The sequence below is a fragment of the Neolamprologus multifasciatus genome, chromosome 4 (assembly GCF_963576455.1).
Source record: "Neolamprologus multifasciatus chromosome 4, fNeoMul1.2, whole genome shotgun sequence".
In the NCBI taxonomy this organism is placed as follows: Eukaryota; Metazoa; Chordata; class Actinopteri; order Cichliformes; family Cichlidae; genus Neolamprologus; species Neolamprologus multifasciatus.
The window spans coordinates 13,552,414-13,577,903 of record NC_140442.1 but is presented as its reverse complement, the minus strand read 5'-3'; the positions used below and the strand labels follow the sequence as shown (position 1 = coordinate 13,577,903).

At 38.9% G+C, this 25,490-nt stretch overlaps 4 protein-coding genes across 4 annotated transcripts; 1 reads left to right on the top strand and 3 right to left on the bottom strand.

Annotated features, from left to right (window-relative positions):
• Nucleotides 1-653: 653 nt before the first annotated feature.
• Nucleotides 654-4,729, bottom strand: cenpx (centromere protein X). The gene is made up of 5 exons (XM_085157606.1): nt 4,602-4,729; nt 3,970-4,021; nt 3,836-3,889; nt 3,656-3,744; nt 654-1,865 (listed from the first exon to the last, which is right to left on the bottom strand). The coding sequence occupies exons 1-5, from the start codon at nt 4,635-4,637 to the stop codon at nt 1,851-1,853; spliced, it is 246 nt and encodes an 81-aa protein (XP_085013732.1). The 5' UTR covers nt 4,638-4,729; the 3' UTR covers nt 654-1,850.
• A 94-nt stretch (nt 4,730-4,823) lies between these two features.
• Nucleotides 4,824-6,125, bottom strand: LOC146520012 (heterogeneous nuclear ribonucleoprotein A0). Its single transcript, XM_085157605.1, has 5 exons — nt 5,980-6,125; nt 5,769-5,854; nt 5,561-5,656; nt 5,330-5,476; nt 4,824-5,238 (listed from the first exon to the last, which is right to left on the bottom strand). The coding sequence occupies exons 1-5, from the start codon at nt 5,987-5,989 to the stop codon at nt 5,122-5,124; spliced, it is 456 nt and encodes a 151-aa protein (XP_085013731.1). The 5' UTR covers nt 5,990-6,125; the 3' UTR covers nt 4,824-5,121.
• An 830-nt stretch (nt 6,126-6,955) lies between these two features.
• tmc6a (transmembrane channel-like 6a) lies at nt 6,956-23,117 on the bottom strand. The gene is made up of 20 exons (XM_085157603.1): nt 22,838-23,117; nt 15,287-15,405; nt 15,044-15,175; nt 14,826-14,942; nt 14,599-14,728; nt 14,360-14,447; nt 14,031-14,282; nt 13,790-13,929; nt 13,553-13,697; nt 13,044-13,211; nt 11,946-12,106; nt 11,696-11,774; nt 11,427-11,524; nt 11,252-11,347; nt 11,094-11,169; nt 10,875-11,008; nt 10,033-10,209; nt 9,753-9,831; nt 7,437-7,511; nt 6,956-7,319 (listed from the first exon to the last, which is right to left on the bottom strand). The coding sequence occupies exons 1-19, from the start codon at nt 22,879-22,881 to the stop codon at nt 7,458-7,460; spliced, it is 2,289 nt and encodes a 762-aa protein (XP_085013729.1). The 5' UTR covers nt 22,882-23,117; the 3' UTR covers nt 6,956-7,319; nt 7,437-7,457.
• On the top strand, nt 18,587-24,496 carry LOC146520010 (synaptogyrin-2-like). Its single transcript, XM_085157604.1, has 4 exons — nt 18,587-20,623; nt 21,395-21,632; nt 21,782-21,915; nt 21,998-24,496. Exons 1-4 carry the CDS (start codon nt 20,531-20,533, stop codon nt 22,103-22,105), a joined length of 573 nt encoding a protein of 190 aa, XP_085013730.1. The 5' UTR covers nt 18,587-20,530; the 3' UTR covers nt 22,106-24,496.
• The last annotated feature ends 994 nt before the right edge of the window (nt 24,497-25,490 follow it).

The following is a 25,490-nucleotide window of genomic DNA, read 5'->3' as shown; positions in this document are numbered from 1 at the left end:
CCGAGTTGTAAACGGAGAATTAAGGAGAAAAATCTGACATAATCCTGACATACTCTCGCAGGGACACTTTAGACAAATGCAGACAACTCCACCCCAGACAAACATTACCATGAACCACAAACTTATCAGAGCTATGTGAACATCCAGCTCTCTTTAAAGTAGACAGCCACATAGATTAGGCATTCCTAGAATGGCAGTAACCTCAGTTATATTTAATCATAATGGGTCGGTTTTGTCATTGACAGTCCCACTGATTATTAATTAATTTGCCAAATTTAACAAAAAAGATGAAGATCCATCATGGCAGTCACAGGTGCTTCTACTGACATTGACTGTGGATGCATTTAAGCCATGCCGAGTGCCCGATCCCACGTGCAGCGCTCTCCAAAGACCAGGCAGGAGCTGGAGACAGATCAGTCTCCGTCTCCTGGGAAAAGCTTCTCACTGCGGAGCTTCTCCAAAGCGTCTGGACTGGCTGTCGACACTCCCTGCCTTTAATGTATGATCAAGAAAAGCTTTAACTCATTACTCTCTACAACGCCCCTCCCCATTCTTGTCCTAACTGCTTTCGTATGTTTAATAATACCGACTTCAGATGAATTTGTTCCACTAACACGCATAAGGAGGGGAGGAAAAAAAAAATCAGTGACAGATCCAAGATAATAATCTTTTTTATTTCGTGCACAAGAATCAACTGTTGGGAAAGATCCATTTCAATTTGAGTTAATCTCCACAAAGGCTACGCACAAAACAAAACCCTTTACAATTTTTTTTCTTCCTCTGGTGATGACTTAAGCTGTGCTCAAGTTTTTTTTCTTTTTTACAAGAAAGTGTGGTCTGGAAGTTACCCCTGGGAAACACAAATCCAGCGTGAGCCTTACTAAAAAGATGCTGGGTCAAATTCCAGGTGTCGTGTCCTTGAACACCTATTCAGGGCTGGATTCTTGGTTTTAGCCTAAGTTGGTTCCAGCTGTAAACGTGAGTAGCATTCGTAAGTCACCCAAGAGACCCACAAATAAGTACTGCGAGGTGTTGCACAGCGATGCTGACTCACAGCGAGGACACGTTGGTCCAACACGCCGCTGGTGGAAAACCATCAGAGCCACTCAGGTTAGAAAACCCCACATTACTTCCTTGTAGGCCCAGCTTCACCCCCCGCCCACTCCCTCCCTGTGCTGTGATGAAAGTAGAGAGAGCACCTCCACTACTCGCCTCTTTTGTTTATTTACCTTCAGAATTACACCCTGCTCTTCTTGGACCATGTTCCAATGTGTTTTGTTATGTTTCCCTTCAAATAGAATATCTACGCGTGTGGTCTCTGGCCGTGTTTGGCTAACACACGCACACATACGTGCACACACACTCCCATTCAACTTTCCCCCTGTGCCAGAGGTCCCCTTTGCCCTCCCCCCCTCCTCTAACTAAACATCGCAGGACAGCAAAAGGGAACTTCAAAGTGGCCGGAGGGGGTACTCCTTTTTTCCTGGCACTTGTCATCATCTAAGGGACTGGCTGCTCCCCTTATTACTCTAATTGCTTCCAACTGCTCCTGGAGGCTTTGATGAAGGGCGCCACGGAGCATGCTGGAAGCACCTGTTGTTGCACACAGGAGCACAGGTGGCCCTTATTGGTGGTGGCGTGGTAGCGTGCGGATTGCAATGGTGCTTCCTGCTAAAATCGTGCAGCTCAAATAAAAACATAATCTCAATGTTATCTCAGATTTGGGGATTTATGAAACTGCAGTCATACTAAAAAATTAAAACTTTTAGCTGGTGGAACTGTGGAAGGGGGGACTGTTGATCGAGAGACATCTCAGCAGCGCTCTGGCTCCATCTTGTGGTATCACTGTGCTAGAAGTCCAGAAGCTGTGTTGGAGAAAATTGAAGAAATACGAGATTGTCAGACAGCAGACGTAAAAGTCTTTTGCAGAAAGGTTAAATACATTTGAGATTAATGATAGCTCTCATAGCATCTACACATTTAAGGTTTTCGTTTACGTATCCCCAGAAAAAATTTGCATTACCACTCCATTTCAAATCATCACATTTTCTACTCAACCATCTCCAATGTGCCTAAAAGTGTGAACATATATAATGACTGCTGCAACATTTCAGCTTCATATATCAAATATCTTTCCGGATTTTTTTCTTTTCTAAAAGGCCATTCCACCTACTTTCAGGCCTTTTTTTAATGGATTAAAATCAGAAGCAGTCATTGAGCATAAAGACCTCAAAACCTACTAAAGATAAAAGTCAGAATTTTTCACCGCCTTCTTTAACCATCAAAACAAAGCAGGATCTGTAATTTGGGACTGATACATGAAACAAATCTCAGAGTATTTGGCTGTTAAAACATCAACAAAAAAATCAAGCTCTCCTATAAAGTCCCATGTTTGAGCACACGCTAATAACAAATGCACATCGCAAAAGATTAGTATACAGATGTTTTTATCAATACTGCAAAAATAAAACACTTTATAACATTCTACGTCTTAAAAATGGCATTTGATAAAAAAGCAATGTTGGATTGAGAAAAATAAGTTAAAAACATCAGCAGAGTCTGCTCTGAACAGAACACAGTTTTGTAATTTACAGATGTTACAAAGATTAGATTAGATTAGAAAATGATTTTGTCAAATATGTGCATATCTTTCATTTTCAAGGCCTACTCTAGCTACTGTTTCGAGACATGCTACCCTAGAAGAGTTTTATAATTCAGTTTAATTACAAGACACTAAGTGTAAAATATACTTAGAGTTACTGAAAGCTAAACAATATAGGATTTTCATATATATTACAATTCATGTAGCATTCATTCTGGTAGTCAGTACACCAATCGCCTGATCCCTGCTTCCCTGTAGCAGTGGTGGCATTAAGGTTAGCGTTGGGAGTTAGGTTCTTGTATCGGATCAGAGATCCTGCCAAGAGGACACAGTAACTGTGCAAGACTACCTATGTGACATGAGCTACTAATCCCTTTTTAATTAATCTTAGTTGTTTTACTATAAATACTTACGAATGATATTACAATACTTGTTGAGCTTTTCATAACTTAGTGTATTTTAAACTCCAGGGCAAAGTGTATGCTTACAAAGTTATTTTCTCAGTTATAATTAGATTACCATCTGGAAATTATAGAATTGTCTTGCATTCGGATGAGGCCATGTTTTTGTTGTACAATATTGCCATATTGGATCATTACAGCATGAAAGTTGAATGAAAACAGCATTTTTGCAACTAAAAGATTTATGTTAAAAAGTACTTTAAATACTGTGCTTTGCATCACTGTGAAATATGCCTAAATACCATTCAGACATAGTCACTAGCTGTCTATTGCAGTGTCTACTGCCTAGATTTCAAAGTGTGAAACAAAAAACACAAAGGAAGTGAGTAGATGGACCATTTAAATATAGATAATATTAGATAGTTCAGCAGAAGACCCATGATGATTTTGATTTGTACAAGCTGTTCCCGAACCATACACAAAGTGCAAAAGCTAATGCAACAAATATATTTTACTGCAAAGAAAAATAAAAACTTGCCCAGTAATCCCATTATTTTTAGTATTAGCTGTAATCTGGGCTAAAGATAAGACTATGCAAACAAGCGGAAATAAGTAAAACGAAAACATTTATTGAGACTGTTGAGCCACATACCAGCTGAGGCAGGATCTTTTCAAAATGTTCAATGTCTACTTGGTCACAGTCCTCAGATTCGGCTTGTTTCTGTGATCTCACGGCAGCCTCTGAAAAAGGAGATAACAGCTTCAGGGTGTTATCATTAGCCAGTCTGTTATTGTGTCTCAAATGTTGTGCAACTGTGTCAAAGCTCCTTACCTTGCACAAACACTTTAAGCATCTCTACCATGAGCAGTGTGGCATCTCCGCTTACTGCAACACAGTGGGATTTTATCAGCACGGTCACAAAGAGAGCAAGACGTCACTGATAACAGCATAGTTATCCCACTCACGTTTTGTTTTGTCTTCTTTGAAGAAACTAGACAAAAGTTTGCTTACTGTATCCTGTGTGCAGAACAGAGCACATAAAGTGGGAGAGTGTATTAGTCATAAGGTTTTCCACTGAGTAGCTGGCCAAAGAAAGTAGTAGTAAAGCACTAACAAAGCAAAACAGACACGATTTAGTAAAAATAATAAATGAACGCAACACAGACACAACAAAACCTGCCTGCGTATCCACTTTTGAAAAAAAACAAACAAACCGTATTTGGCTTTCAAGCTAAGTTTGTCCGTCGAATTCCTTCTCGAGTTTTCGCCAAGCAAACGTCTTTGGTGAACTTGGCGATTTAAAGGGCTCTCCGCTTTCCGCGCAAAAAACGGAAGTTGTCCAGGAAAGTGTGGTCTTAAAGCAATCGCTAGGACCCAGTCTTTTATTCGGCGTGGTAGTTACAATGTTATTCCCCGCGATATCTAAATATCTTAACAAGATGTGAAGTGTTAGCTGTCATCTGACAAACGTTGTTGTGTTTATATGGTGGGCGTGGAAACACACAAGTCGGCGATAAAGAAGTTCGCTTTTTTATTAAAACACCAGTGGGGACAAGCAGGCATAAACACTTAAAAACAAACGGCTGACTGCTCCTACCTTTTTAAAGGAAATTTCTACGTCCTTTTCCGCCATGTTGTTTTTACGCTGTAGAAGAAACTTGGCGCTCTACGTAGCGATTGGCTGTTGACCCGTGACGCAAAACTCATGTAGACGGTACAGAACACAGGATTTACAGAAAGATTTGAAATTATATATATAATTATAATTATATATAACATATTATATATGTTAATTAATATTTTTTTTCTTGCTATATGTAATACACAACAAAATAATATATACTAATACGTAAACGAACAAAAATATTTTGGTTTTCGCGAATAGTATTTCAAATAAATCATTTACCACAGGAGGAAATACAGAAAAACAGCAACACAGAAGAGCACAAATCCTTTGACTTCTTTGTATTTATTCCTGAGCAAAGAAAACCAACAATAACTACTATTTTCTTACAACTTCACAATTTTGTCTTGTTACCATAAAGTCAACAATCATGGTACTGACATAACAACCAATGCCCTCAAGCTGGTCAACTTTGGATCAAAGCTTTGTTTATTCATTCATCTTCGTCTAACCACTGAGCATCTTCGAGTAGGTAGCCAAGACCCATTGAAGGCCGTGGTCGAGGTTTAACTGTGGCTCCATCAACCCCTTGCTCTGAATCCTCCTCACCCTGCAAGACATTTTTTTAAAAAAATATTATTTAATTATGATAGGCTGTGATTGGAACAGTCCCTAATATAAAATAGTTGTCATTTGCTCACCTTGAAAGTAACAAAGCGCCTCATTTTAACTTCTGTTCCACCAATATAATGAGGACCGACATAGTCTGCCGTGTCTGCTTCTTCCTCGCAAGAAAACGTCACAAAGGCCATCGATTTTTGTTTCCCAGAGTTGGGATTCTTCCTAATCTAAGATCCAGTATAAAACAGAAAGTAATTATCACAGGTCTCTTGTAGGGAAAAAAGCAAACCAATAGTTTTTTTCTTCAGTACTTTGCATGATTTGACGGTGCCCCATTCACGGAAGTAAGCTTGTATATATCCTTCATTTACGTAGGGATTCAGATCTTCTACAAGCAGTCCATGATCCTGTTAAATAGCAGAAATTCAAGAGCTTCATGAAACATTTAAACATAAAAAGATAAAAGGAAATAAAATAATAGCTTTGCTCAAAGATATGGGAATGAGAAAAGTTGTTTACAAGCTCATATTGCTCGGCCAAAAGATTTATGAGTTTTTTCGGAATACAGATGTATGGCCTTTTGTTGGGCGCTGTCTTCATGCTGTCTGGGGGAAAGGTGAGCAAGAAAATTATAACATAGAAGGGTGATGCATCTAAAGCAGTCGCACAACAATTTGTAATTTCATTTTCTTTAAAGATGAGACATGAAATCAAGAAAGCCCTTACTTACCAGAAGTCATTGTTGAGAGTCGGATGTGAGACAAACCTGCACTTCAGATTAGACCGAGGTAAGGAATAAAATGACCTGCTGCAGAGTGGGTTAATTTGTAAGGTAGGAAAACTCCTCCCACTTTCATTCTTGTGTTTTCATGAAGAAAAGTCAGGAAGAATTTCTGAATAACTGTTCAGAGTTACCCAACTTGTTTAGCAGCTAGGGGGAAACTGTATGGTGGCAAGGGACGGCTGGCATTACTGAAAACTTGTTAATGTAGCAATGTGCTAGTTAACTTACTGTATTTGGACATGGTGGTACACAGGAGCAAGTTGTCATATTTTTAGACTGTTGGTTCATCCAGCTGGACTTTTCTCATTGAAACAGTAAAAAAAAATGTAAATAAAATAATTATAATATTTTTATTTCTTTTGATGAAACATATTCCTTCAGATTTGGCAAATGTTCTTCAATTGTTCACTTGAACTCAAGGATGAACTGACTAAAACTTGGTGGTCCAAACCATGAATATGACTCAATTTGTTTGTACTGGAAAAGAAGAACAACAAAAAGATCAAAGAACAACTTCAAGTCAGCTCAGGTAAGTTTTTACTCACATAACCTTTAAAGGTTTTACAGTCAAGCAAAAGTCGTTCTTCACTGACAACATATCCAACAGGACCCCACTTTACTTTTTCTTTCGCACTTCTGCATATTCTGCATATTTTACCGGTTAAACGATGTCACGTGGAATGTGTTCTTAAGAAATCCATTGTGAAGGTATTGATGATGACTGATTTTAAAGAATCTCGGGTTGTGTGTTGTGTGCTAAGGTCTCCATATCCGGATATGTAAAAAAAAGATCATTTTTTAAAGTAAAAAGACCACTTTTGAGCCGTGTCTTTTTGGCCGTAAAGAATCCGAAAGAACCGGAATTTAACACTTGCCATGTTTGAGCCGATCAGATAAAAGAAACAACAGGGACAAAAACAAAGAAGAAATTTTATTTTGTCTTGTCATAAAATACATTGAAGATCATTGTACACTGTGATAATAAAAGCCTATAAATAAATATTAATAACCCTGCTGAGGTGCCAACAGTCAGTGATTCAGTTTTCAGAGATGACCAAGATTAACATGGAATATATTTAAAAATAGCAAACTTTACGGTTACTGGTTTTACTTTTATTTCGTTCATGTTTTTGTAGCATGTTTTAGACATTCCTGTTTATCTGGACAATCAACTCAGCTTTGAGATAATATAGAAGCCGAAATACTTCTCGGTGAGCCAAACTGCTGCGTAGTGAGAGATGTGTAGTGAGAGAGTGCACTTTGTTCACAGTGTGTTCAGCCAGAGACTGGAGAAGAAAAGAAAGTTCATATTTTGACTTGAAATACTAGTGCAAAGCAAAAAAACTAAACAAAACAAAAATTATGTAGCCTCAGTGAAGAGCTGCAGTATTGAGAATACTCACCCTTGAGAGGAAGTGGGATGATTATTTGCATAAATCTTGCAATTTGGCAATGAGGAACTTTTTGTCCTTACCCTCCTGTGAACAGCATTAAAACAAAACACAATGCATTGACATTAATAATGACAAAAATTTGATTTCAGCAGTTATTAAAAAATAAATTGATTAAATAAATTAAAAACTGTAATAAAATACTGACTGAGCCAACCAGATGAGCTGAGAAAGGCTGTTTCAAAGTTTTAGAGCTACTGCGTGAAAAGCGTGGTCACCTCTGGTTATAAATAGTGTGGAACTATAAACTGATGATCAGAGAAGTTGACTGCTGTTATAAGCTCTGCTATGTAGGCAGGAGCCTACCCATGTCGGGTCTTTTTGATAGGTTTATGTTTGTGGCTAGCTTGATGTTGGTTGTTAACTCTGACTGATCCTGTTCTCAACCAAACACTATATAGTGAAAGTTATATGTTGTGTTTCTTATCTTATCTTGTGTTTTTGGTGACTGTTAACAGGGCTGAGTATGGCAGCTGTTGCTTCTGACTTAAGTTTCTGAAGGAACCTTCATGGACAGAATTGTATTTGTGTAGAAAAGATGATTTGTCTTCCATAGCATAACACTTTGAATTAAATGTGAGCAAGCAAATGCTTATGAGAGATCTGAGAAATGTGGTCTCAAACAAACTTGTGGGCTCGGTTCATCTTGTCCTCCAGTTTCACCTAATAGAGCTACACAAGCAAAATTTGCTCTGCCAGTGGATGATGGGGAATTGGCTGCTATCGAGACACACCCAAAATTGCAAATTGATCTAGCTCAATTAGTTCTTTTCACTTCCTGGAATAAAGGAAGAAGCATTTCTCAAGGAATGTTTAGCAGGATTACAGTTGGAGGCTCAGGATAAAGCATCGGACAGAGTTTGAACTTTGGAAGTTGGAGCTGGGGTGGGGTTAATTAAAACAATTCAAACCCAGAGCCTGATCCATGTTTTGAACAATTTATCTTTCAGGGATCTTTGTCTTTAACAAGCAAACCAGAGGTTGAGCAAACTATAAAGGTCCTGAGGGATACTGGTAGATCTCGGTCACTGATAGTCACTGATTTGTTGCCCTTGAGTGAGTCAGCTCCTCTAATCATAAAGGCTTTTTTACCATCTTTGGCCTCCCAAAGTCCAAAGTAGTTCAGACAGACATAGGCATAAATTTTCTATCAAAACTCACTCAAAAAGATGAAATTGGGTGGTTGTTACATTCAAATTCAAATTTGTAATTTGAACTAAATAATTTCATGTTTCTATGGTGAATGTAATTAAATCATGTAGCATCTGCATGAAATTCAGCAACTTAATTTGTTCTTGTTGAGATGACATGATACAATCTAGTAAGAGTGGTTAGTTGCCTGGACTCACGGAAATCACATTCGATGTCAAACTGCAGGAAAATCGCTGGAGTTTTAAGAGGCAGACAACTACACCCACACCACGTGTATCCTATTGCTATTTATTGCGGTTTAACCTGTCAAGGACAAAAACATACAGAAAATGCTGCATCAAGCCTTGTAATCATAGCTTTCCTAGTTTGTTAAGCCTGGATTGACAGCTTGGTGGTGGGATGGTTAGTGCTGTTGCCTCACAGCAAGCAGGACCTGGGTTCAAATCCACAATCTGGCTAGTTTGCTGTGTGTAGAGTTAGGTTAATTGGTGATTCTAAATTACCCGTAAATGGTTGTTTGTCTCTATAAAATGAGAGACTATGAGACTATGTTTCACAGATCTTTGAACGCTTGTAGCAAGCCCTTTCAGTAGCACTGGAAGCTCTTTTGTCTGTTCAGATCACCATGAAGCGGCATTATAAAAAGCACATGAAAAGTCAGTTACAATGATCAAGACAGGAAAAAAATTAAAGCGTGTATTAAATGTCCAAATTATTGGGTGTCAGTAAAACGGGAGGAAGAGAGAGTGGAAATGTGGAGGGATGCATTGGAGAGAAGAGAAAGGAAAGTCAGTACAAGTAAGACAGAGTATATGTGTATGAATGAGACGGAAGCAGGTGGAAAGGTGAAGATGAGGGGAGTAGAAGTACTGAAGATGGATGAGTTTAAATACCTGGGTCAACCATCCAAAGCAAAGGACAGTATAAAAGAGAGGTGAAGAAGAGACTGTAGGCTGTAAGCTTTAGAGATGATGTCACAGACAAAAAGACAGGAGGAAGAAGTGAAAACCAGGAGGGAAGAGACGAAAGAAGTATTTTCAGGGTCAGCCTTAACATGGTGCGAGTGTTAGCGCTTAAACTCACAAATGCCGCTAACATAGACAAACTTATGCATACATTTTCAATCTGCTTTTCTAACCGGCTGATGATTTTCCTCTGGCCATCAACAACTTGAGCCTGAAAGTATATCACCATTCTGCAAAAACAAAAGCAAAAATAGCAATGGATCATTTCAAAATTTTAAGAGCGTAAAACCGTTTCTGTAAGTCACGAACGTTAAATGTTTCAATGGAGGCGACGCTTGCTGCTACAAATTGCTACCAACAAACAACGCTGACTTGCTAATTAATGAAACGAAATACATAGCAGAAACAGGAGCGTAATCATTACCACTCACAGAAAGACTCCACTGGCGAGGAATAGAAACACTGGATTCTCTACCAAACAGTCGTAGACCCAGCTGAGCCACTTCAGGATTGGATGAGCATCCTCCAGGTGCCTGGTTGACATCTGCCCTCCCTCAAACATTGTTGTGAGATTCCTGAAAGGGCCGCAGTTTTCCGAGGGTTTGATTCTGTGCGTGACAGGCAGATGCATTTAAGAAGATACAGTACAGAGTGTATATATATATATATATATATATATATTCACTGTCATCTTTTTTAGCCTGATCCTTTATGTCTCGTGTTTTTTTGTTTACTCTGATCTGAATCAGTTGATGAGTTTGTAAACTCATTGTCTTTTCCTGTAGTTTTGAATTCACAGAGAGGAAACTCCAAGTCAACTCAAGATGAATCACGTGGGAACCTTCAGCCTGCTTATCTACCAGATGTCTCTTGTCCTACTCTTATTTCCTGTTTTTGTTTTCTTCCTGTGTGATTGCGGCTCAGTGTTGATTCATTACAGCAGTTCTGAAGGCAAAAGAGTGTCCAGCCTGTTACTTCAAAGTGTACCTAATACAGTAGCAAGTGAATATAGAAAGGTTTGAATACATAGATTGTAATCGTTAAGTTTAAACTATTGGTTTTGGTCTTTCTTGAGAAAATGTCATTTCCAGGCCAGACCTTCAGGGTAAAAATATTCCAGTTGTAGTTTTAGTTTGTACTTAAGAGATTGTTGTTTTACTTAAGGTTTGTTTTTAGCGAGCTGCGTGTTTGTGGTTTTGAAACGCTCACAAGCGTTTTCACTCTATAAGCATGAAAACGCTTACGTGCATTCCAAGAAGATTGTTATACTTACGTCCATACTGTATAAATGATAGTCACGACAGTGCCAAGAAATGAGGGGAACCACAGTATGCAAATGAACAGCGTTGTCATTTGAGTGGCCCTCCAGGGCTTTCTCGAGGCCTGACAGTTGAGAATGAGACTTCTCTGGAAAACAAAGAGGAAGAATCATGTTTGCAATGCAGTCTTGGCATACGGTACTACAGCCCCACTGCATACACACTCTACCAACCTTCTTCATGTAAAACAACACAATCAGTTTTATTAGTTGGACTCCAGGAAGAAGTGGTGCAAACAGAACTCCGATCCTACAAGAAGAAATGCAACACATGACCACTGGTTTTCCTTTTTAACGCTGATATTAAAGCTGTGTTTTTACTGAATAATCACCATGTAAGAGTTTGCCCGTATATGAGCTCCAACACGTTACGAGCAATGTCGAACACTGGCTTTCTTTTCTTTTGCAGGATTGTCTGGGAAAAGACCCTACAGGGGAAGAATTAGGCTTTGGCTTAAAACAGAAGTAAAACCAATCACCCGATCTGGCTCTAACTGGTAAACTTGCCTCCATAGGAACTCTCCCAAAAAAGTGTAAAGCACCGTAACGATGAAGTCCATCACAAGGAGCCGGTACAGTTCTTGGCCAACTGAACTCTCCCAACACTGAAAAAAATGTAAAAATGTGGATGTTAAATGCTTTCAGATTCCAAAACTGTAGCTATAATATCGCATGTGTTAAACATCTGCATCCAAAAAGCTTTCTTTAAGGAATAAAAACAATTGCATACAGTAACTGAGTGCTGAATCATGTAAGAGCGTAAGGATGTTACCAACCTCCAGACCATTGGCTGGAATGCTCTCCAGCCAGCGATAACATAGAACTCCAATAACACTGACCTTCAACAGCAGGTTCCTGAAAAATAAATGATCAAATACTTTATTATAAATATTTAAACTTCAATCAATCCACATAACAAAGACATTGTAAATGTTCTCACTATCAGTAAATAATAATTTTACATCGTGTTGAACTATGTTATTCATTTGAAAACTTCTTTTGAGTGTTTTCCTTGTTTTTCCTTACCTGAAGACAGAGACATAGACACGTGTGCCAGGTGATTCATATTGCTCTGCCCAAACGCACAAGTTGAAGAAGCCAGGGAGTAACAGGTTAATGCCCGACACCACTGCTGACAAGACCAGCAACTCAGTGTCTTTGGGCAGATTGTGGGCTTTTAAATTGGTCTAAATCACAATGAAAAATGCAGACGAACAAGTTATAATCAAAACAAGAAATGACGTTCCGCTTAAACATTATATGCAACTGAAGTAAGATCGTCTTGACAACCATGATATTTAAAAATGAAGTATTGATATAGTATCAGTAATCCTCTCATACCATCTACCTGCAGTTGTGTTTGATATCATGGGGACGTGTCCAGGTTATACTGGAAGTCAATCTGCTAATGTTGACTGATTCTGATTTATTACTAAAGAATTGTCTTTAGACTTATTCAGAAAGAGAAGAGTGAAATTGGCGACACCGCTTTGAGTATGTACAGTGCTGTGAAAAAGTAGTTGCCCTCTCTTGTTAATCGTGAATTAACTGCGATGAACCGAATGTTTTAGAAAGCTGAGCCAAGGGTGATACGATCAGCTGTTAGGTTTAGGCGCAGTTACTTTTTCACACATTGTCAGGTAGGTTTTGGCAGCTTTTTTCCCCTAATAAATGAAATAATGTCAAAACTGCATGTAGCATTTATTTTGAAGGTCTGAAACGCGTGCAATATGCAAAAATCTACGAAATAAGGAAGAGGTCAAGTACTTTTTCACCGCACTGTATATGCAGGTGTTCAGGACCATCTTGAGCCTTGTGAGTCATGAGATGATAACACAAAAGTTTATTACTTCTATATTATTCCTGTTATTTCTATTATTATTTGTCCTTGCACAGAAAAGCTTTGAAGCACCAGTATCTTTTTGGGGGTTTTTGTGTGTGTGTGTGCATGTGGGGTGGGGGGGCGCTTATTATCACACAAAGTAGACAGACAAAGATATCAAAAGGTCTAGCAGGAAAGAAAAGAAGAAGTAGCTAACCACAGTGGGTGGGGAATTAAAATTTACATACTTATGGTGCTTGACTGTGCATGAATGCTACCATTTCCTTTTACCAACAATGTACCTTGACGTTGAAGTTGAATTTTTTTCCTGACAGGTAGTGCACTCCTATGGTGCCCAAGAAAATGCTTATTAAGCATGCGGTCCACGCCAACAGATGAACAATAAGGCAGTAAAGTTGTTGCATGCAGGTCTTTTTGTCTTCTCCCTTGATCATCTCAGACAGCTGCTCCTGTTGGAAAAGCACCATTTGTAAACGAAGCCTTTCAAATAGGGTGCTTGTTCTTTTTAAACTAAGAACATGGCCCCGAGGGTGACATAACACGTGAACATGTGATCAGGTTCCTGTGAGCAAACGATAACCACAAACACTACTATGTGTGATGTCAAACTGACAAAGACTGCTGCGAAAACTGAAATACTTGTTGCTAAGAATCATCAAGAAAGCATTCAGTGTAAAGAAACCCTTTTTAAATAGCTTGGTTTGTTTGGTCTATTTTAAAAAGAATTTCAACAAAACAAGAACCAAAAGAAAAGTTTCACACTTCAGTGAGTATTCATATAAGGTCGTACTTTGAGCTGAGTGCTGATTTTCTCAGACTGGAGTCTGACAGATATCTTCTTGCTCACTTTAAAGTCCCAGCAAGAAAAAACTTTCACAGCCATATTCTCGTTAGATTTGAGGACTTGAAAGTTTTTTCCGAAGGATTTGGACAACCTGTCAAAAAAAAACAAAAAAACACCCAGTATAACCAAAAAAGACACAACAAAAATAGAATTAAAGCATAAGTAATTGAGTTAGAGTTCCACCTGTACACAAGGATGATGCAGATAATGAAGAGGGTGAAGCCAATGGTAAAGAAATAGGCTGCTGGCATTCGGTATTGGTCTCCAGGTAATGTTTCATTGGAGTAATAGCCGTAAAACATCAAGCTGTCAGAAAAGTAGCCCTGTCAAAGAAAACATTAAAGATAGTTTAATGTTCTCTGGTTTCTTTGTCGCTGAAATAAGCTTGTAAATACAGCTGGGATATGATGTACAGCCACCTCACCGTGCCCGTGAGAAGCTCAATACCACTGAAGTCTGCTTTAGGACTAGGAGGAGGGTTGATGGCTTGTGGGATGATTAGGAACAAGCCAGTGATGACAAAGAGGAGAAGGTTAAGGAACAGGAGTGTTCTCAGAAAAAGGAAGTAGGACAGCACGCCGGTTCCGTAACGTCCGCTCAGTGTCTTCAAGGCTGAATGCCACAATTTGAACGAACTGAAGACGGGCAGGCAGCTAAAGAGGCAGTGGCGCCAAGTCTGAGGGGAAAGTTACATGAGCGTGTTGCCTACACACATGGCGAAATCTTATCACTGTGTACGCTGTTTGCACCTACCATTGAAATGTACATGCTTAGATGAGTGTAGCAGGGTATATTTCTGCCGATGAATGAACTTTCAGTTTTTAAACTGAAAGCAACTTTTCTAGAAGAAGATAGGGCGATGGAATAATTGTCAAAAATGGTGAGACTCCATCCAAATGGATTCTAAGATTCTTGAAGATGACGTAAAGTACTGATCGTGATTTCCATTGCACGACTCCTCTGGTCACGCCAGTGGTTTGTGTCTCACGTACCTGATTTCGATCTTATCTGCCAAGCTAAGTGGCATTGCTCGCAGCTTGCGGGTGCCTTCACTTACTGAGAGGCCTTGGAGGCTGGACACCAGCTGGTCCATATTATTTTCAGCGGTGCACAAATTGGAATCTGTGGAATAAGAGGGGTCAGATCTCACTGCAGTGAGAGGGTTAAAAGTAGAACGAAAACACTTGTTAACACCTGTCAAAAAATTAGCAAATGCCACCTTCAGTGTTGATTTCCTCCACCTCTGCCAGAACAGAGGCACCCTGGACTGGTCTGGAGAGGTGAGGAGATTCATGGGATGAGGCCTGATATCGCACTCGCCGGGATTTATTTAATTCTGTGTGGATGAGGAATTTTGTTTTGAACAAATGTTGTAGTTAACACGTGTGAATAAATCCTAGCAAACATTTAGACAGCACGGAGAGATTTTCCCCTCACCTGCAGTGCGACTAGGCATCGAGGCGAGCACCTTTACTGTTGCAGCCGACCAGCCATGTCTCTGCAGATGGCTGATCTCTTCTCTGTCGAGTGATTCGTCACTCGTGTAACTGCTTCTGTTTGACTGTACATCTACAAAATGACAGGTTTTATAATGTGTAGACATCAAAAATAAAACTACAGATAGAAATTGGATTCTAACATTTCACTGGGGTGTAAACAGCAAACACTGAGTCATTGTACCTGTGCATTCTTTAAAGACTTCCATCTCCAGTATTTCAGGGCAATTTTGGGTGCTGGTTTCTGGCTCATTGATGGGAATGAAGGAGAAATCCTGAGCTGGTTCTCCATCTGCCAGATTCCTACAAGGCAGTAAACAGAATAATGACCAAAAGTCCCCAAAACCTTTGACCAACATCAAAGGAGCTTGCAAAGAAAAGCGTCTGGACTTCTTTAAGTTACTTGAAGACGTTTCACCTCTCATCCGAGAGGCTTCTTCAGTTCTAAGGTCAAATGGTGGAGAGTCCCAGATATAACCCTAGTGGGAGTGTCCCCCCACAGAGGGACAAAAGGACCCCCTGATGATCCTCTAATCGCCTGAGCCAAGGTGTGGAACTGGGTGTGGGTCCCAATCAGCCAGAGTTTCAGGTGATTTCATTGTGAAACCTGGCCCCACCTTATCATGCGAATTCCTGAGGTCAGATGAGCGACCATCTTTGAACAGAGGCGGTGGTTTACGACACCAACTCTCTGCCATCTATAATCCAGTTTTGAGATCCCTTCCCAGACGCCTTAACGCCCACTCACACCCTGGGCCATCTGACCTCAGGAATTCGCATGATAAGGTGGGGCCAGGTTTCACAATGAAATCACCTGAAACTCTGGCTGATTGGGACCCACACCCAGTTCCACACCTTGGCTCAGGCGATTAGAGGATCATCAGGGGGTCCTTTTGTCCCTCTGTGGGGGGACACTCCCACTAGGGTTATATCTGGGACTCTCCACCATTTGACCTTAGAACTGAAGAAGCCTCTCGGATGAGAGGTGAAACGTCTTCAAGTAACTTAAAGAAGTCCAGACGCTTTTCTTTGCAAGCTCCTTTGACTACGATGACCTGGATGACTGAGAACCTTCACAGACATTTTGACCAACATGAAGAGAAGTTATAGCGCATGTTGTTTTATATGAATAGGTTTTGGAGTTTTTCTTTGGACATTGGCTGCTTTTTCACTTATTTTCAGGGGAGTGCTTTTTTCTTCTGTTACGCCGCCTAACTCTGAACTTTGCATCATTTATGCATAAAAATGGACCCTAACTCAAGTGAGGAAACAGCGTTATGTCTACACATAAAAGACAACTGAGGAAACAACCACAACTGACCATTTTAAATTGTATCTTTAGGCTCTTGTATATTTTAACTCACACAGCTATTAGCTGAAAACTTGGCATATCTTTGCATGTTGGTCAGTGAGTCCTTACGAATTTGAGGAAATTGAACAAGTGGACCACAAAAGAAGAAGCAGTGAGCGTAAAAAGGAAAAGGAAATAATATATACAGCAAATGGACAGGACCTGAAAATCCATAAAAATAGAAAAAATTTCCAAGTAAGACCAAAAACAGGACCTAAAAGATGCATTTGAAACTTTATTTAATCCATCTTTTATTCACTGAAACCTCATCAGAAATGTTTTCAGTGTTTGTCCGAGATATGCCAAGTTGCACAAGAAGTGGAGTGAAAATCAGTGGCAGCAGGTCTGGTGGAGCGATGAACTAGTGATGGGATTTCCGGCTCTTTTTAGAGAACCGGCTCTTTCGGTTCGGCTCACTAAAAAGGTTGTTTTGTTGCTTTAATTAATTTATTATTAACAATAATATAAAATTATGCAAAAAAGGAATTACTAATGTAAAAAAAAGTGGTTTTATTTATATATGTTTATATATAAATATATCCGGTGTCCCCTAGAGACAGAACACGTACAAACTCCAAAAAGTACATACAAACTCCAAAACACATTTCTAGCATGAACTGAACTTCCAAAACAGAGCTACCTAGATCACTTAAATTACACAATTGAAAGCATGAAAGCATATGTGTATTGTTTGTGTATTTACACACAAGCATTCATATATAGTCAAATAATTAAAAAAAAAAAAGTTCATTTACCTGTTACTACCACACACCAAATCCGGTCGTTGATACTTGCTGCCTTGTGTAGCCACTAGGTAACAAAAGCTCAACACTGCCCCTAGCATCCTGGAGCACTTCTGTTGTGTTTTGTATGTGTTTTAAGTTTTTATGTTCTTCTGCGTTTTTACGTGTTTTGGAGTTTGTACGTGCTTCGGAGTTTGTACGTGTTTTTACGTGTTTTGGAGTTTGTACGTGTTTTTACGTGTTTTGGAGTTTTTACGTGTTTTAGAATTTTTACGTGTTTTTACGTGTTTTGGAGTTTGTACGTGCTTCAGGGTTTGTACGTGATTTGAAGTTTGTATGTGCTTTGTCTGTAGGGGCCACTGTAAATATACTTTTATTTATTCACTCCACATAAAATGTAATAAATAAATCATATAATACAAAAATCAACTATTCACATTTCAACTTTTAACTATATAAATTTTCAGCTTTTTCCTTTTACAAATTTAAAGTGAAACAACACAAAACACTGCAAACCACAACACAATTAAATAGAAATTATAATATGAAAACAAAAAGAACATGCATATTCTCTGTTGTATGGACCTGCATGAAAAAACTTTCTGAATCCTTTATCATCTGCAACTGAAAATAGTTGTGGATGATTACTATACCTTTCTAATGTGACATTGTTGTTCCTGGCTCTCTTTCTCTCTCTCCCTCCTGCTCTGTTCCTGTGCTACTGAGTGTAACTACCACCCCTCCCCCCCTCTTCCCAGCGTAAAGCACAAGGCTCGCATGCGGAGTGAAGCTGAAAAAAAGTGCGAGAGAGAGGGTGAGAGAAAGAAGAAAAAACCCACAGCTTGCGATAAGGAGCCGGCTCGCGTCATTCACGTCAAAGAGTGGGCTCTAAGAGCCATTTCGTTTCCGACCGAAACATCACTACGATGAACCCAGATTGGAAAGTTTTTGGTTCAAATCATGGTTAACATGTACGCAAGACGTAACAACAGAGGTGCAGATATGAGTGTTTATAGTTTTAAAACACAGTGGCGGCTCGACCATAGGTTACATTTTATGTGTTGGGCATTTTACCAGAATTGATGGAATTACGAACACAGAAAAGTGTCGTCAGGTTTTGATTCACCACGTAATACTGCAATCTGGAAAACCTGTGATTGGCAATGGCTTTTAGTGATGGGTCGGTCGCGAACGAAATGGCTCTTAGAGCCGGTTCTCTGACATGAATGATGCGAGCCGGCTCCTTGTCGTGAGCCATGGGTTTTTTTTTCTCTTTCTCTCACACTCTCTCTGGCACTTTTTTTTCGCATGCGAGCCTTGTGCTTTACGCTGGGCAGAGGGGGGAGGGGCGGTATTTACACTCAGTAGCACAGGAACAGCAGTGTTGCCAATTTAGCGACTTTGTCGCTATATTTAGCTAGTTTTCAGACCCCCTAGCGACTTTTTTTCTAAAAAAAGTTGCTTAAAAAAATGTGAAAGCGCATATCGCTTTTACTCTCAACAAGCAGCGGGTGCTGTAACGCAGTCAGTTCTTCTTTTACTCTTATGCTGTTTTGTGGATCACAAGGTTTAAAACTACTTATAAACACACACACACACAAAGTAACTCCACCAGAGTGCCTATTTCGGGTCACTTTTGCCGGTCCAAGCCCGGGTAAAGGAGCAGGGTTGGAATTGTGACATTAAAAAAACAATAATTGCTAAAATTAATTTAATTTGTAGTTCTAAATAAATTCTAAATGCATTTAGGACGTTTTTTACTCACTTTATGTCTCTTTCACGATGTTATTTCTCTCTCCAACAACATAGATTACAATTACATTAACATGACCAATTATGCAAATTAGGTGATGACATCATTTAGCGACTTCTAGCGACTTTTAGGACAGCCAATAGCGATTTTCCTTACTGAGGAGTTGGCAACACTGAGGAACAGAGCAGGAGGGAGAGAGAGAAAGAGAGCCAGGGGCAACAACGTCACATTAGAAAGGTATAGTAATCATCCACAACTATTTTCAGTTGCGGATGATAAAGGATTCAGAAAGTTTATTCATGCAGGCCCAAATGACAGAGAATATGCATGTTCTTTTTGTTTTCATATTATAATTTCTATTTAATTGTGTTGTGGTTTGCAGTGTTTTGTGTTGTTTCACTTTAAATTTGTAAAAGGAAAAAGCTGAAAATTTAAATAGTTAAAAGTTGAAATGTGAATAGTTGATTTTTGTATTATATGATTTATTTATTGCATTTTATGTGGAGTGAATAAATAAAAATATATTTACGGTGGCCCCTACAGACAAAGCACGTACAAACTCCAAAACACGTACGAACTCTGAAGCACGTACAAACCCTGAAACACGTACAAACTCCAAAACACGTAAAAACTCCAAAACACGTAAAAACACGTACAAACTCCAAAACACGTAAAAGCTCAGAAGCACATAAAAACTCAAAACACGTACAAAAGACAACAGAAGTGCTCCAGGATGCTAGGGGCAGTGTTGAGTGTTTGTTACCTAGTGGCTACACAAGGCAGCAAGTACCAACGACCGGATTTGGTGTGTGGTAGTAACAGGTAAATGAACTTTTTTTTTTTTTAATTAGTTGACTATATATGAATGCTTGTGTATAAATACACAAACAATACACATATGCTTTCATGCTTTCAATTGTGTAATTTAAGTGATCTAGGTAGCTCTGTTTTGGAAGTTCAGTTCATGCTAGAAATGTGTTTTGGAGTTTGTACGCGTTTTGTCTCTAGGGGCCACCACATATATTTATATATAAACATGTATAAATAAAACTACTTTTTTTTACATTAGTAATTCCTTTTGTGCATAATTTTATATTATTGTTAATAATAAATTAATTAAAGCAACAAAACAACCTGAAGAGCCGGTTCGGAGCCGAAAGAGCCGGCTCTTTTTAGTGAGCCGAACCGAAAGAGACGGTTCTCTAAAAAGAGCCGGAAATCCCATCACTAATGGCTTCATTTTTAATCACAACAATGCAGTAAAAGTAGATGTGGATTTAAAAAAAAAGAATAAAAACACAGTAGAAACACTGTCAGTTATAGCCTGGCATCTCCCCATGCGTGTGCGCGTCGTGTTCATCATTTTCACAACTTTTCATCCACTTGGCAGATGCATTGCAAACGAGTTTAACCTGTTCTTTTTTTCACACTAATGCATAGCATGTTGTAAGGCCAGTTTCCACGGCACCTACGAGGTGCTTTTCAGGAAGATTGTTCAACAAATCGAAAGTACCCAACTGTAATAGGAAGGCTTTTCTTTTTAACTTAAAACTGTCTGATAGGCAATTTTTGTGGAGTAAAATGGAAAACACTGGCAATCTACCCTCATTGGATAATGATTCTTTTGATTGGAGGAGATTTATAAAACAGACTGTTTTGCGCACCCTGTGCTGGGTGAGTGAAATTATATTAGTATCAGAGTTAGCCAGCCACATTACTCACTGCAAAGTAGTGACTAATGCGGGTTTTTAGATATATGTGCTAAAACCTGTCTACATGAGGCATGAACACCCAGTGTAGACAGGTTTAAACATTTTAATTAACTGTAAATTAAATGTAAACTATGCACCGACCGATAGTAGCAAATAACCCTGTGTCACCACACTGCCACCTGATGATGAGTGACATGTCTTAAAGGCTTTAAAGTTTATTTGCTCCTGTAGTTGAAATTTACATTTAAAAGTCAGAGAAGGTGCGCTTCCTTTTTTATAGCACAAAATTTTAAGCAGCGCCTTCTCTTAATCATACAATAGTAAGCGTAGCTAATTGACTATATAAAAATAACTTAGAAAAAGATGCAAATCAACACTATCACAAACAAGGAAGTCAATGCTTTAAAGTATTTATATTCATATATTTATTTAGTATTTGCGGTGGCTGCAGCAGGAGGAGGTAAAACAGGTGGAAGGTTTGTAGTTTGATTTCTCTCTGCAATCACCAATCTGTAGTCCAGAGCAGTGCCCCACCTACAGGACTATGGGAATATCTTTTTTCCAGAAACATGTCAAACATGTTTATTTCATGTTTGACATTCTGTGTAGGCAAGCAAGTGGATGTTGATAGCTATTTTGTTTTCTTTTTTTAGACTGCTTTCTTGCAATATCATGATCTTGCAGTGTTTACCACTTCACCCAGGACTGAACCCTGAGTGTCTCCCCTTTGCAGGTATTTGCCATTGTGGTTTTTGGAACCATCTCAGACCAAGGCTACTATAGCCCCACGAGTAAAGCAAATGGCACCTGCATGTTTAACAACAATGAATGCGTATGCAGCTATGCGGTGGGAGTTGGAGTCCTGGCCTTTGTGGCTTGTGTTGTGTTCCCCATCCTGGACGTCATCATTTCAAAGATCTCTGGTGCCACAGCGAAAGATCGCATTGTCAAAGGAGATCTGGCCTTCTCCAGTAAGTCAGCTTTAACTTCTATGCCATATAGTTCATTAAAGGAACAAAAGAGTGCAAAAGAAGGAAGCGCAACCTGTTATAACTTGAAGCTGTCATCAGCTCTAATCTTTTCCCCTGAATTTGTTTCTCTGCTTTGAATCACCTGACAGTGGCTATGACCGTCCTGTGGTTCATCTGCTTCTGTGTCTTGCTCAACCAGTGGACCAGAACTAACTCCGAATATGTCATGGCTGATGCTGCCCGAGCTGCCATTGCTTTCTCCTTCTTCTCAATCATCACCTGGGTATTTCTGACATACAACTCACAGTTGGTTTGGAATCTCTTGTGCGAACAATTAATGTACTAATTTAAATTTCTCTCAACAGGCTGTTTTGGCGTACGTTGCATATGGAAGGTATAATGTAAACCTGAACACCTGTGAGTGGCTGACTGCTTTATTTCCCAGAATCATTGGAAATGGAAATTCTGAATAGATGTTCTCTCTCCCACGGTGCCCTCTGTACAGCATAGACTTTGATTGTTCAAACCCCACACAGGTGAGATTTGGATTCGAGGCAGCAAATATTAACTTTGAGACTGACTTTCATCAGCCAAACAGATTGGACATGTAGGCTACTAAAAGTAAAAAAAAAAGGAGCCTGTCTGTGTTTGTTGTTTACTTACAGTTTACTTCAACCATTTTCAACCAATGAGAAGCTACATCTGTAAAAGACTTTCCATTTGATTATTTAAAAAATGTTCGGATTAGAAAAAGCTCTGCTCTGTAACAAGACATTTTTAAATTGTACTACAGAAAATGTGTGTTCCTCGTTAGTCATGGTTAAAACAGACACTCGGCACTCCTCTGGCATTAAACGCATCACCTATTATCCCAGGCCTTGAACGTGTGAATTATGTGTTTTTATAGGCAAACTAATGTATAAATAACATGTTTACAGGAAATACCCTAATCTAATAAATGTTGATTTGTGGTAACAGCTTCATTATGTTTTTTCTCTGACAAACCAAATTAATAAACTGCAAACTAGCGTTTAGGTAGCATGTTATTGTGTCTCATTGTCTATTCCCCCTTTTTGCTATTTTTATTTGAAGTGAAGCACTTTGTAATTTTACCTGAAAAGGTGCTATAGAAATACATCTTTATTACTTACTTACATCACAGAAAAATATTTTTAAAAAACTTTTTTTTTTTTAAAGAGACTTACTCGTAGTCGATATCTGTTTCACAAATGTTGACATTGTAATCCATGGTTTTTGATGATCACCGTTTATCTCAAACACGACGTCCAAGTCTGCTGTGTAGTGGAGCAGTGCTGTGTTGCACTTCTGAAAATAAACTATCTGCAAATGAGTACGATGCTTTATTTTGTCACACTGTCTAGCCACTTCTCTGATAACCTCACAGTGTTGCTTTTCTACTTGTGACATCCTGCCACAACCTTTATCATAGCTGCTGGGGTATTAACAACTTCCTGATTTACGATCTCTTTTTTTTTTTCTTTAATCATTTGAATATGATGAATACAGAGCAAAGAGGAGGAGGTTAGGTTAGTCTTTCTTGACTCTTTAAAGACATAAATGTTTCCTGTCAGTTGTTTGCTATAACATTTCATGACCATTCTTTGTATGGGGACAAAGTACATGAGTAACTGTAACACAATAACAACAGCAATAATAGAAAATACATCTAATTAATTTTTTTTCCACTGGAAACATTTGTATTTGCATTCAAGACAGCTGGAAGAATAAGATGAGCATTTTGAGTTATGGTTGACCCTCCAGTGGTCATAATAACAAACTACAACATTATATTAGGAAGCTAAATGAGTTGCAGGAAAAAATATACTGGCTTTTGAAATAAAGGCAAAACCAATGTATTGTAGTACTGTATTTCATGCATTTGAGAGTATATGTCATTGTGTCTTGTATAATTATTTTTAATTATTTTTGTACCATTGTTGGCAAATAGTTTGTGCTTTGTAATTTGTTGCAATGTGCGTGACCTTTTGGTTACCTATGAGTGGGTGAGTGAATAGTATTATGATTGGTTACTTCATGGTTAAATGGCTATTTCCAGCCCTGTGCTTGTTTTAGAAATGACCGTTCTCACTCTGGTGTAGTGAATTTGAGGGACTAGAACAATATTTTCAGGCCTTTAATATAGGACACAAATAAATCAAACCTTGCAAAAATAAGCTAATTATCGAAAGGAAGAGAGATGAGAGGTTTCACCTCTCGGATGAGAGGTGAAACGTCTTCAAGTAACTTAAAGATGTCCAGACGCTATTCTTTGCAAGCTCCTTTGACATCGAAAGGAAGAGATCAGATGAGAACTGAATGCAGAAGGACAATAAATACACAGCACTGAGGTAATAATGTAATGCTGTACTAAATTCAGTAACCACTTTAAAGTGATGTCATTACTTCCGTTACAAAGGCGCAAAGGAATAAAACATAAAAATCAAACATGTCTTTTTCTCCTTGTGCACTTGCACTACAGTCAACTGATGGCAGAGGGGAGGAGTGGAGATGTGAACAGTATCTTTATTTTTATTCCACAAAAGCGCAGGAGTATGATGGCAACGTGGAAAAAAATTCATTATACTGTTAGCTGTTCCTTTTTTCTTTTTTTTTTTTGATAGGGTTGGGTGAGGTTTCACAATGAGCTTACTCGAAACCTGGGCTGATTGTGACCCACACCTGTTTTCACACCTTGGCTCATGTGATTAGGTAGACGATCATTAGAGGGTCCATTGTCCCTCTTGGGGAGAAATCTCTTAAATCTCGGACTCTCCACCATTTGACCCAAGAGCTGAAGAAGCTTATTGGATGAGAGGAGAAACATCTTCAAGCAACTTAAAGAAGTCCAAATGCTTTTCTTTTTCCAAGCTCCTTAGACTACGATGGCCTGGATGACTGATAACCTTCACAGACATGTTCCTTTTTTTGCAAACATCTGCACATGCTGACCCCAGCCCAGCAGCCAGAGATTCAAAAGAGGCAAAAGCAGTGATGAGTAGTCAGTCAAAGGAAAAGTTCACATCTGTGTCCTCATTAGGATGGAGATTTGTGTCTGTTTGTGGGACTGTAGCCTATAGGTTTATATTGTTAACTGGTAATTATGTGATGATCCGTTTCAGGTCATGTTACAGAATAACGAGAAAGTATTGAATGGAGTAGTTACGTTCTTTGATGAGGTTTTAAGTATCACACTGCATCACTTTTAATAAGAATAACAAGTAATTTGTAATGCATTCGTTTTTGAGTTCAGACCCCAGCACTGTTCGTTGATGCCAAAGAAGAATATCCAGGCTGCTTGGAGCTGATAGGCAGATAGACTCCAGGTGGTGCTCAAATACTTGCCCTTTTGTTCTCTTAAGTTCAATTCAGTTTTATTTATATAGCACCAAATCATGACAATTGCCTTTATATTGTAAGGTAAAGACCTAAAATAATAGAGAGAACCCCAAAACAATCAGGTGTCTTCTGTCTATTATTATATAACAATCAAAATAGCTAATGATTAAATGCAAAGAGGTGCATGGGTGACTGAAAACGGAAAACTAATTGCATCATGGAAAGCCCCCAGCACCCTAGCACTATTGCAGCAGAACTAAGGGAGGGTTCAGGGACACTTGATCCTGCCCTCTCTGCAAAACAGTTTCTTTTTTCATCTCAGTGTGAAGTGATAATTTAGTAGAAATCTGTTGATTATGAGTGTTTGTGCGAAATGAAAAAAAATCAGCACATAAAAATGTAACAGATATGCAGCTGTGTAAAAATTTATTAGCTTTTTTTTGATGAGGGATTTTTTTTTTTTGTGCTCATCTGTGGCAAAAGTTATTCAAATAACCATTT

Coding starts and splice junctions, on each gene's coding strand:
- cenpx (XM_085157606.1), bottom strand. CDS start 4,637: ATGGCGGAAAAGGACGTAGAAATTTCCTTTAAAAAG. Junction 3,890..3,969: donor CAAAGAAGACAAAACAAAAC/GTGAGTGGGATA, acceptor ACTGTGTTGCAG/TAAGCGGAGATGCCACACTG. Junction 3,745..3,835: donor GCTTAAAGTGTTTGTGCAAG/GTAAGGAGCTTT, acceptor CTCCTTTTTCAG/AGGCTGCCGTGAGATCACAG.
- LOC146520012 (XM_085157605.1), bottom strand. Junction 5,477..5,560: donor GCACCGTCAAATCATGCAAA/GTACTGAAGAAA, acceptor ACTGGATCTTAG/ATTAGGAAGAATCCCAACTC. Junction 5,239..5,329: donor GGCGCTTTGTTACTTTCAAG/GTGAGCAAATGA, acceptor AATGTCTTGCAG/GGTGAGGAGGATTCAGAGCA.
- LOC146520010 (XM_085157604.1), top strand. CDS start 20,531: ATGGAAAACACTGGCAATCTACCCTCATTGGATAATGATTCTTTTGAT. Junction 20,624..21,394: donor TTTTGCGCACCCTGTGCTGG/GTGAGTGAAATT, acceptor TCCCCTTTGCAG/GTATTTGCCATTGTGGTTTT. Junction 21,916..21,997: donor TCTTCTCAATCATCACCTGG/GTATTTCTGACA, acceptor TTCTCTCAACAG/GCTGTTTTGGCGTACGTTGC.
- tmc6a (XM_085157603.1), bottom strand. CDS start 22,881: ATGGATTACAATGTCAACATTTGTGAAACAGATATCGACTACGA. Junction 15,176..15,286: donor AGTCTTTAAAGAATGCACAG/GTACAATGACTC, acceptor GTCATTTTGTAG/ATGTACAGTCAAACAGAAGC. Junction 11,170..11,251: donor TACGGGCAAACTCTTACATG/GTGATTATTCAG, acceptor TTCTTCTTGTAG/GATCGGAGTTCTGTTTGCAC.